The sequence below is a fragment of the Aspergillus caelatus genome (assembly GCF_009193585.1).
Source record: "Aspergillus caelatus strain CBS 763.97 unplaced genomic scaffold BDV27scaffold_127, whole genome shotgun sequence".
NCBI classification, from domain to species: domain Eukaryota; kingdom Fungi; phylum Ascomycota; class Eurotiomycetes; order Eurotiales; family Aspergillaceae; genus Aspergillus; species Aspergillus caelatus.
The window spans coordinates 1-10,973 of record NW_022475390.1 but is presented as its reverse complement, the minus strand read 5'-3'; the positions used below and the strand labels follow the sequence as shown (position 1 = coordinate 10,973).

Sequence of the window (10,973 nt, the reverse complement as noted above, 5' to 3'; positions counted from 1 at the left end):
GTGGTCCTGTGGACCGGTAAATATGTATATACGTAGTACTTTATGCCTCCCTAATCTGATTTATCTTGGCATAAGCAATTGGGTAAGCGATTACCAATGGATAGGTCCTCAATATCGCTGGAACCTTTTCTATTGGGCGAAATGACCCAAACCCCTGGCGAAGCACAGCCATCATGGTGCTTATCAGTAGTAGGGTATTCATTGATCAAACTGCCTTGTATACGTGTTGACCCTGCAACGCACTATGTTTGTGGTTGGCAGCTTGTCTAGGGCATTTTCCGAAAGCAGATGTACGAGAGCCGCGAAACTCTATATTACCAGTTCACTGTTTAGTTGATAGTATCTCGAGTTTGAGATTAGATGATGCTACTAGTCACTGTGGGTCTACAGTAGGTCTCTCGTCAGGATCGTTCCCCGGATGAGCCCCGACCGTAGCCGAATGCTGATGTTAATAACTCACGGATAGCGGCGATCGTCTCCCCGAAGGATCTACCTAGTATGGACGAAACAACTGCATGCACAATCACTGTCTATCAGAGTAGTCAACACCAATAGTAGAGCTGAGGATTTGTTGGCGTTGTTAGGAAGGCGGATGATTACGCATGCACCATCAACTCCTTCAAAGAATTTATTATTTAAATTTTTTTTTTTTCGGATTAGGATTTATGTTATTTTATTTATCATTATCATTATAAAATTTGTTTTTCTTGGAAAGCTGTCATGCACCCGGCCTTAACTAGAGGTCAGGTGATCTAAGGCTTGAACCAAAAAAGACCATCATTGTTCACTACTAAGTACATACTAGCATAGGTACTGGCAGTTGCAGCTGTTGTTCACCCCTCGATTTAGGTACATGGCTTGCAACCTGCAACCACCTCGCACCTCGGTCAAAGTCTTCTTTGCAACTCTGTCTATATGGCATTAAAGGGAGAATGTCCCAGAAAGGATCTTGATACTACCAGCCTCATTTGTCGATATTATCTCACGGAATCTCCCACTCTCCAATCCCCTCGTTTCAAGGCTTGGCATAAGGTTTAAGGAAACCAAGGGAAAGGAAATCTGATCTCATCAGCGTCTCTCATTTAAAGCATGCTTCTCGACCAGTCCATATCTCCCAGATGACCCCCGTCTCATCTCACGAAAAATCTTCTACGACCATGCTGCGCCGTGTGGCTGACGGATCAGACTCCAGCGCGGCATCTATGGAGGACCGTAGCGGCGACCATCACAAATCGCACTGTTCTTCCATCACCAAGAAAGAACGCGCTTCGCAGACCTCTGGAAGATTAGCCTGTGATATTTGTAGAGAACGTATGTAGAGCCCTCCCTGAAAACCAAACAAAGTACCGTGTTGACTCTTATCCACAGGAAAGGTCCGCTGTGACCGGGGGGATCCCAAATGTGGCCGTTGTGCGCGGCTTGGCTACGACTGCAGCTACCAGGGACGGAGGCGATATCGTGCAGCTCAAGCGGACATGCCACGCCAATTATCTGAATTACAGAACCGATTAGGTAAATGCCCGCCTCAGAATCACATGTTGTTTGTCGAATGTATCTGGTTCTCGCTGATCCTTGTCGGTTGCCCCAGCGCATGCAGAAGCCCTATTGCGGACAACACCCTCGACAACATCCACTGCTACCACCGCTCGGCCGCTTACCCCCCATGTAGACTTATCCTGGCCATTGATGACGCCTTCAGAGCGGCTAGGTGACCATGAACGACTAATGCAGCGGCTCCAGAGCCATGTCACCCCACCAATGGATCGTGCGTTTGAGGGGTTTGGCGTGTTAGCAAACCTGACGGAGGATATTCCCGATTTTTGGGGAGTAATGGATCCAACTTTGACTCCTGATGCTCTTCCAATCCTGCCAGGTGAGACTCCTCACCTTCCAACTCCATTCGAGAGTGGCTATCTCCCTACAGGGAGCGGTAGCTCGGTTCCTTCTGCTTTCGAAAGCTCTCTCTTCTCCTCAACCCATGAGCTAGAAGAACCTATCCCACTGTCTGATCTTGCCGTCCTGTAAGGTATTTCCATTTCTTCCTTGTCTGGAGGACAAGACAACTGACCAATTGACACAGACACAATAAATACTTCGACGTTTTCTATCCTGTTTTACCAATCTTAAATCAATCGCGATTTCACGGAGAATGGACCCATGATCCAGGCTCCCCCCGTATTCGGGGCCTAAGTTACGCTGTGGCCTTGATCGGCGCAACGATCGCCCCAGAATACGTCCATCTACAATCACCCTGTTACAACAATGCGCGCAAATACATCGAACTCTGTGAGCGCGACGACGACGAAACGTATATTATGAGTCTAAATTCTTTTCAAGCGTTATTATTCATTGTTCGCTACGAATTGACAAAAAAGCACTTTGTCCGCGCTTGGATGACCCTCGGCCGTGCTGTTACACTTGCTCAAATCCTCAACCTGCATCACATAGATAGCGGCGATGCGGCTCAACAGCAGCGCACAGGGCCTGAACAGGATGTCACCGATATAGGATTAGCCTGCGATACACGCGATCCGGCCTCGCTGGAGGAGATTCGTCGTTCTTTCTGGTCCTTATACATATTCGAGAGCTATGGGAGCGTTCGCATTGGCCGGCCTTGCACTCTAGACGAGGACAACTTGTGTATCTTTCTTCCGTCCCCTGGTGAGCTCAGCGAGACATTTCTGCCTAGCCCGATGCCCTTTATCAGCGACCCTACAAAACTTGCTGGAGTCGGTTACCTGACCTCCTATGCCGCGGTGACCATCATGGTTAAGCTTGCCCGCCTGTGCTTTGAGCACGTTAGTATTCTCTCACACAGTGCTAGCGACTCGGGATTCTGGGACCGTCATTACCGTCTAGTTAAGACAATTAATGACTACACCGCCATCTTCCAACGATACCTGACTGCTAAAGCCGTCCGTGAAGATCCGTTGGCGTTTTCACTGCACCTCAACCTATGCGCAACACACATTAACCTCCACGAGGCAGCGATACGGAAGGTTGAAGAGCAAGACTTGCCCAAGCTCGTTGCAGCTGAGAGTCGTAAGTGTAGTACCGCCGCGGCATTTAAGATTCTCGGAGCCATTCGCATGAATTGGCCTGTTCAGCGGTCGGAGGTAACTCCACCTCTCTTTGTATTCTCTTCCCATGAGCCTAATCTGACTTCTTTTTAGCGTGATCACTTCACCCTCCAGGCGACGTTCATTGGCTGGCCCATTTCTATGAGCCTAATTGCCCTCAGTCGCAGTCTAGCCAATGGCGACACGACTCCCATCGGCATCGTTGACTCTCTGCGCTTGCTACGCGCCGCTCTGGACCGTGTTGAGGAGCCTGATGGGTATTGGCACCAAGCAAGCAGCACTGCGGTGACTGCCTTGGCGAAATGGGATGAACAGCAACACGAGTCCCGTTCCGGGGAATGATCCAACGTTCCTTGATTTGCGTTGAGTGGGGTATGTTGCCCGTGGATATGGCTCAATGGTCTTCTCTTTGACCGAGCATAACCGAAGCTTAAATGGGCAGACCTCAAGGTTCCTCTGATCGAGGATCACAGAGAAAGCGCACCGACAACAACGGGACCTAAGACTTGTATTCAGATTTCACATTAGATATGAAGCTGCATATAGAAATCGGGGGATAGTTTCTTGCTAGCAAATGCAAATCACCGACCACTTACAGCAAACTCTATGGCGTTGACCCTTACCCTTCTAGTTTCAGTAGGCGAGTAGCACATATGATGGGTAGGTACGATTTCTCGTAACTCGCTATGATTCATCGGAACTGTTTTACTATTGGAATACGTACCACAAGAGTTATGTTCCTTCCTTGGCCCAGTAACTCGTCGTGATTGACTTTGTGAGTTTGCAAACGCTTGGGCCGATACAGAATCTTGAGAATTTCCACCTTCTCTCCCCTAGGTAGTCCTCCATGTGTACACAATCAATGAGCCGCGTCAATCCCGAACCACACATGATGGGGATCTCTCGGTAAACACCATAACAGTGTCGAACTAAGGCACAGGAAAAATCCCACCAACAAGGGCCAAATCTGCTGCACCTCCCCATTCCAGTACCACCACTTCTGTGATAGCTCCAACTGCTGCTTCTGCCCGACCGCTCTCTCCTTCCTTGCCTCGATCGCGATGGTATCCTGCCATCCCAGAAGCCCCTTCTGCTCTGGAAAGTCGACAAAGCTCAACTTCGTGCCATCACTGCACAGCTTGGCTATATTGACTGCTAGCGTGTCCAGTCCAATCCACGGGGTGACCCAACGCTGCATAATGTAAAAGTACCACCCGTCAAAGGCCTGTAGACGCGTGAGATCGCCGCCGACTTTGACGATGGTCTTAACGCGATCAAGCCGTGAGTCCTGGTACTCCTGCATAGCGGCACTGATTTCCACAGTCGAGGGTTTCTTGTTCGGGTGTCGGTTCAGCAGCTGATAGAGTTGATTGGTGATTGCTGCGCCATCTTCCATCGCCGTGCAGCCGCCCAACGCTGAATTTGGGGTCACCTTATGGATTGCGTCGCCGGCCATTACCGTCCGGCCAAAGAACCAGTGATCGAGAACGCCTTCTTCCAGGGAGATAAGCTGGGCCTTGGTGCGGGTGCGCCACAGTTCTCCGAAGACCACAGACTCGCAGATTGGATAGTCGGCTAGCTTGCATGCCAGGGCCTCCATGTCGTTGTCGGTAAACCGCGCGCGATTGGGCCATACGCACTGCTGGTCCTCCGGGAGTTTGCAGTGTGCGATGTAGGAGATGAAGGTCGGCTGACAGAGGAGCAGGAAGGAGAAACGGTCGTTCGAGATTGAGTGCATGTCGTGGGGACCCAATCCGGGGATTGGTGGACACTGGGCTACAATGGCGTTGTAGGTGGTGACCATAGCTGGAGAGATGAGCTGTCAGCTTTGAACATAATTTTCGGGAGATGTGGGTATGGCTCTAGTACATCGCTTCTCAGCGGCGGTGATGAAATGCGGAATTGTCTTGTTTGCGTTGTTCCACATGATCTCACGCACTTTGCTATGCACGCCGTCGGCTCCCACAATCAGATCCCCAATGTACTCGGTGCCATCTCCCAGGACTACGCGGGCAGAGTCTCTCTCCTCAATAATATCGACCACGCGATGGTGCTCAAGGACTTTCGACTTATCAGGGAGACAGTTATAGAGGATACGTAAGAAAAGCTGTCGGTTCATCGTGCGCGTGTCATATCCTGCACTGAAACACGAGGGTTAGGACTCGCCTTGTCCAACAGCTGAGTTTTCCTTCCAGACGTCGACCTACTATTTCTTGACAATGGGAAAGAAATCATTTTCCAAGAAGCAGTGCCCGTCTGGGGCGCGGTAGTAGCATTTGCCCATGGTCGAGCAGCTGTCTAGCACATCATCAAGGATGCCAAGTTGGTGGAGAATCCGACATCCATGCGGCTGAAGTGTAATAGTCGTCCCGAATGGTGGTGCCACGATGCCCTTATCCAGCACAAGATAGTCGATGCCGGCTTTGTCGAGACAATGGGCTAAGGTCAAGCCGGCCACTCCAGCACCAACAATGATGACTCGAAAAGGAGACTCATATTGAGAGGGAGGTGGGGATTCTGTAATGCGTGCAATCATTCTCTTGTTCTCGTCAGTTGGAGAAGCTGGTCCGATATTGCTATTTCATCCTTGTCGCATGGGATGGCAGATAAGTATTTTATGAGGAGAAGGGTGCCACCATGACCCCATACCCATCCACATCCAGGACGGACACTGTCGGGCCAAATAGACGGGAATCGACACGGCCGTTACGGCGACATAAAGCATTCCGTGCTGACTCCGTGGTGAACAAAACGGCAAACATGCGCATTTAATGCAGACCGGGGACGGAGTTGGGGCGGCCGTCGCAGCGCCGGGGTCAATTAGGGCTTCGCCTCCGCCATGGCCAATATTCCGCGACGCTGCGGCCTTTTGTCAGTATATTTCTATACACCTCTCACGCATATTGGATTGACCATGAATGTTCTGAAAAGCCAGAAACGCGCGGTGGGCCATTGTTATCCAAATGATTCGCCCAGCACCACACCATCTTCTTGCCCTGGGCATCCTCGGCATATCATCTATCTGGGGATTTGTCGGGTATTGGGGCCACATGTTTGATAACTTCGATACAATCGTCGCCACAGGACACTTGCCAGATGGACGCGTAATGCGAATGAGATATACGGGGGTTGACGCATTGGATCATCGCATGACGCCGGTAATTGCATTCTACGAAGTGCTCAGCAACGGACTCTCCATGGGCCCGCGGATGCTCTTCTTCAACATCAATTTCGTTGTCATCTGCACGAATGTCTGGGTTATGATTGAAAGTCGTAGGCGTGGTATGCAGAGTGCGGCATTGAAATAGTACGTGTGTTGTATAGATTATGATAGTCCGCCCTTTGTCGTGAGCTAACAATGCATGCATAGTCCCTTCGCCTTCATGATCGTGTGGAATTTCATCGGCGCTGCTCTCATTCAACCTCATTATCTTTACATCATTGTTCAAGGCAACCTTAAGCAGCGGGATCCAACGATCCCCCGACACGAAGCTACCGCCCTGTTTCTGACAACTATCTCTGCAATTCTATGCCCTTCACTACTCTTTGCACCCACTTGGCTGCAAACAAGCACCTGGACCCACCACGGGCTGGTCGCACTCTTCCACGCCACACCCATCCTGCTCGCCATGATCTTCGATATCAGCAAGCGGATACTCGGGTCTCCAGCGGGTCATTTCCTGGCTCGATCCCCAGCCGAAAACGACCCCCGAAGACACCCTGACCAGCCTTGGTTAGTTGCGTCGTACATTCTAGCGGGTGTAATCTCAGGCATGGTGCACTTGTTCACCGTGATCACTGCTCTGAAGACGCGCAACCCAGACGCAACACTTTCCCGACTCTTTGTTCCGACCTGGGAGCGACTGGCAACAGCAAATACTCTGCCCTTGTCATGGATGGGGCAGAGATCGAATACATCCGCTATTAATAGCGATGGTACAGGGACAGCAAATAAAACAGCCGAGGTCCTGGAGCAGTTCCACCTTTTTAGCCAGTTTGACTGGATTGTGGTCTCGCTGGCTTGCATCGTATTCACGTATCTTCTCTTGTCCAGAGCGAGGGAGAGCAAATCAGCGAGACGGGAGGTAAATACTCACCATTCTAAGATGTCTGATGTTGAAAAGAGGGACTTGGGTCTTCTCCTCCTCGGCACGATTGTGTTGGGCCCGGGGGCGGCTGGCTCCTTCGGGCTGGCAGTGCGTGAGTCAAAACTGAGGCAGCAGTGGAACCAGGCGAAGAAATCGCAGTAGATTAGATAGATGGTATGTCAACGGCGTGAGACCTTTGGTAACCTAAATTCGTGTCTACCTTGGCGATTATAGGTAAAAAAGCATGAGCAACCCCTTGCCCTGGGTCTTGAAGCTGTATTTTGCAGCATCAATAATAGCATTGCTTAGGTAGCTTTAGGTAGTTTTGAATATATTCATTTGTTAACCTTGAATAAACTGTATAAATCCCTCTTTGGGTTCTTCTTCTGGGTCTTATTGGTTCTAACTACTTGATTATTTATTCTAATGATGCCACCACACGAGAACTGCTTACACCAGAGATGAATAACCGACGACAGTGAACTATTTAGTAAAGATACCCTCTATGCAAGCTGCGAGTCTAATTGGCCTAGTTCATCTAATACTTTCTGCCCACACATGTCAAAGGCAGCAGTCCCTGTTCTACTGCTACTCTCTCGCGAGTATCTTCTCTCTCCCGAACCCGCAATAAATAAACCCATTCCACAATTCTTGGCGACATTCAAGAAGAGGGATTAAAGCCCCACCACTTAATGTTGTTTAACTGTTGCTGTTGCTGCTGCTGCTGCTGCTGTTGTTGTTGTTGCTGTTGTAAATATCTACAACCTTCAGATAAACATCCCCTTCCATATTCCCATTCACTGCCTGGCTCTTGTTTTCAAACTTAGACTTTTCAAATTGATATTGTGTGTTGGATAGCGTGCGTTGCTGCGAGACATCTTTCACCACATCTCCATTAACTATATGTGACTCCGCAAAAGTGCAGCCGGTGAAATGGAACTTGGTTGAGGGCATAGCTGGCTGAGGATTCCAATCTTCTTCAAAGGAGGTGTGAACGCTCTCCGAGTCTAGGGAAGCAAGAAAACCTGTCAGTATAAAAGCTGGTTTGACAAGCATTCCACGAACCCGTCTGCCTCCAAGGAATTCCTCCTTGTTGGGAAGTGGGAGGACTCTGTAGCCCTGCGAAATTTTGATTCGGCGTATTGACTACAAATAATCGAGATCGAGGATCATTGGCCGGTAGGAGCACAACTTTCCGCTCCGCGTCTGGATCGTGTTTTGTGGCGACGAATGCAAGTTGTTGCTATCAATGCAATCAGTTTGGACCATGATTGTTGTTTCTTTCCCTCTCGCAAAGCACAGGGAGGTGCAGGCTCACATTTGTGCTATTTACTGAACGCCCATCCCAGGCTTCGTTGTGATTTGCTGCCATCTGCAACCTTGTGTGTACTAGTAGGGAGTAGGGAATGATTCGAATGAAATACGACTAGGAGTAGAGTTGTGTGTAGTCAAGATGTTCCTGTGATGATATACAGCGGAATCCCACATCCAAACATCACCTACAATTTGCCGGAGGAACTTTTTTTTTTTTTTAATTGGGCTACCACGGCTGGATCCATGATTTAATATACAATTTAATGAGAGTTCATACATGACTCATGCGAACACCGCCGATTAGCGACCGTGCATTTGACTTTTTTATACCAGAAATAGACTTTGATCCCCCGCAATTAAAAATCATCTGACTTGAGGTCTATCAATCAATATTTCCCATCACATCCATTGCTTACGGCCGCGAAAATGCTTTGGAGAAATATATTCCCTAGCATCAAATCAGGGTTCCCGCAAACCTAGGGCAAACCTTGCTCAAAAGTTACGTATAAGCATAAATTCTGGCTCAAAAATCCTTATAACCTAGTAACTTTCACAGCTCCTATTTTTGCTGTCGTTCTGGGGCTACTACGTATATGGCGGTGGGGCCTTGATTTTCTAGCATCAGTGATCGTCAAGCGTGCCTTGTGTAAACCAATAGGCTCCCCCGGGGAAGAGAAAACATGTTCTCCCGCGACGGTCAAAGCGCTATAGTGTGTGTGTGTGTGTGTGCACAGGCATTTGGACATTAAGGATTTACGTCCATGCCATACATGAAATACAAAGATTTGGACATTAGGCAGAAATTGTCCTAATGTTGGAACCTGCCAATTGTCCTTCGATTGAATTATTTCATCCCGGCTGAAGCCGTTTGTGCAGTATGTAAATGGGATATTAATTTGTAAGCTCTTCACCTTCGAACCTGATAGAAGATGAACATGGCCCACCTCTCTGTCTGGCCAAAATAATCAAGATGAATAATATGCCGACCATACTTCAGTCACTACCCTGTAGCCTTTGGGCAGAAACCAGAAAGAAACTATATATACGAGCGGTAATCGAATATATCAAGGATAGAGAGCGACGGAGATTTCTGCGCCATTAGGGTCCTATGCGCGGCCCCGTACTTTATTAACAATGTGGGGGGTATATCATGGTAGACCCCATATAGTATTATAGTTTGTAGGCTTTACTTGTACACACAGGATATCTCCCAGCGAACCTCTTACTACCCGCATAAATGCCTATCGCGTCTACCCCCACCAACGTTCTAAGTAACCGGAAGGTGAAATCCCCGATGGCTGACAGACCACCTAAACCAACGAAACGATATCAAAGCCTAAAATAATCTGCAGGGCTAAACATGCCAGAGATCCCCTGCCTCCCCCAATCCACTGTAAGGGCGCGTACGGCCCTGGAACCAGTGAGGGTTGTTAAAAGACTATTCCCGTAATGCACGAACGTTAGGAGCTTGGCTAAAAGCCGTGTAGTTTGGATGCAAATCAATGTTAGGGCTGGGAGAGGGTGATGCTGGGATACCGCTGAAATCTTATTGACCAGCAGCGATTTCAGAGCTGTTCGTAAAACTCTTAGGCGGGAACATGCCGAACGTCTGATTTCCCCGCGCCTCGAAATAGTGACCATCGGCGATTCTCTGGCTGCCCTCGCCGAGCAGGTTATACTGGCGGCCATGATCCCCATACTGGTGAGCAGCATGAGGCTGGTCGGCCAGATCGGAGTCAGTTAGGGATGGAGACAATCTCGCTAGCGCCTCTCGAGCATTCTCCAACGACTTAACTTGCCTCTGCATGTCCGCCGGAAATATGTGGTGCGTCACAAGGGCTCCTAGATCCTGCAAAATACCGTCCGCCAGCGTTTCGACATTATGCTTGCCGTGTTGAATAACAATTGCCCGGTACACGGAAGAGTTGTATCGGCCATTTGTCTTCTTTGCGAACTTCTGGAAGATCTCCAGTAGATTGTTAGCCTTCTCGCCGCAGCTACACAGCGCCGTCTTCAGCGCCTCAGCATCGTTGGCGGACAGGACTCTCTTCGTCGGACTCTTTGCATCTTGAAGGATTTGTTTGATGAAAGGTAGGAGGTTGTTCACTTCCCGGAAGGCATCGGGTAGGCCACGGAGGTTTTTGATCGGGCTATACGCCTGGACGATGCCTTCCGTGACCTCAATGAGGCTAGTGATCTGGTGAGAGATATCTGCGTTTGCCATGCTGGGCAGAGGCTGGATCGAGGTGTGGCTGGACAACAGTAGACTGGACTTATTGCCGGGGAGTTCCATCATAATATTTGGTGAAACAGTGTAGTCCCTTCTCGCCGCGGGAAGGTCGAACGTATCAGCACGATAAGTGGTATGGTAGAAGGTGCTGGACGCGAAACAGGCAAGTTCTATATAATACAGGTCGGTACGATCCACCCCCACTTTCCTCCACTCAGGCTCGCAGTCCTCTTTTTTTTTGTTTGTTTTTTTTTTTTTTTT

The 10,973-nt window shown here is 49.2% G+C and overlaps 5 protein-coding genes across 5 annotated transcripts; 2 read left to right on the top strand and 3 right to left on the bottom strand.

Moving 5' to 3' along the window:
- Positions 1 to 815: 815 nt before the first annotated feature.
- On the top strand, positions 816 to 3,422 carry BDV27DRAFT_165758 (uncharacterized protein; the record flags this gene model as incomplete). The annotated part of the gene is made up of 5 exons (XM_032074015.1): positions 816 to 1,311; positions 1,369 to 1,512; positions 1,589 to 2,021; positions 2,081 to 3,116; positions 3,174 to 3,422. The coding sequence occupies exons 1-5, from the start codon at positions 1,119 to 1,121 to the stop codon at positions 3,420 to 3,422; spliced, it is 2,055 nt and encodes a 684-aa protein (XP_031926001.1). The 5' UTR covers positions 816 to 1,118.
- Positions 3,423 to 3,939: 517 nt separating this feature from the next.
- BDV27DRAFT_146529 (uncharacterized protein) lies at positions 3,940 to 4,818 on the bottom strand (the record flags this gene model as incomplete). Its single annotated transcript, XM_032070592.1, has 1 exon — positions 3,940 to 4,818. One exon carries the CDS (start codon positions 4,816 to 4,818, stop codon positions 3,940 to 3,942), a length of 879 nt encoding a protein of 292 aa, XP_031926000.1.
- Positions 4,819 to 5,919: 1,101 nt separating this feature from the next.
- Positions 5,920 to 7,330, top strand: BDV27DRAFT_159267 (uncharacterized protein; the record flags this gene model as incomplete). The annotated part of the gene is made up of 3 exons (XM_032072841.1): positions 5,920 to 5,951; positions 6,016 to 6,387; positions 6,451 to 7,330. 3 exons carry the CDS (start codon positions 5,920 to 5,922, stop codon positions 7,328 to 7,330), a joined length of 1,284 nt encoding a protein of 427 aa, XP_031925999.1.
- A 311-nt stretch (positions 7,331 to 7,641) lies between these two features.
- On the bottom strand, positions 7,642 to 8,654 carry BDV27DRAFT_12948 (uncharacterized protein). The gene is made up of 3 exons (XM_032067209.1): positions 8,487 to 8,654; positions 8,234 to 8,411; positions 7,642 to 8,175 (listed from the first exon to the last, which is right to left on the bottom strand). Exons 1-3 carry the CDS (start codon positions 8,538 to 8,540, stop codon positions 7,868 to 7,870), a joined length of 540 nt encoding a protein of 179 aa, XP_031925998.1. The 5' UTR covers positions 8,541 to 8,654; the 3' UTR covers positions 7,642 to 7,867.
- A 911-nt stretch (positions 8,655 to 9,565) lies between these two features.
- On the bottom strand, positions 9,566 to 10,956 carry BDV27DRAFT_130698 (uncharacterized protein). The gene has a single exon (XM_032067473.1). It carries the CDS (start codon positions 10,776 to 10,778, stop codon positions 10,029 to 10,031), a length of 750 nt encoding a protein of 249 aa, XP_031925997.1. The 5' UTR covers positions 10,779 to 10,956; the 3' UTR covers positions 9,566 to 10,028.
- Positions 10,957 to 10,973: the final 17 nt, after the last annotated feature.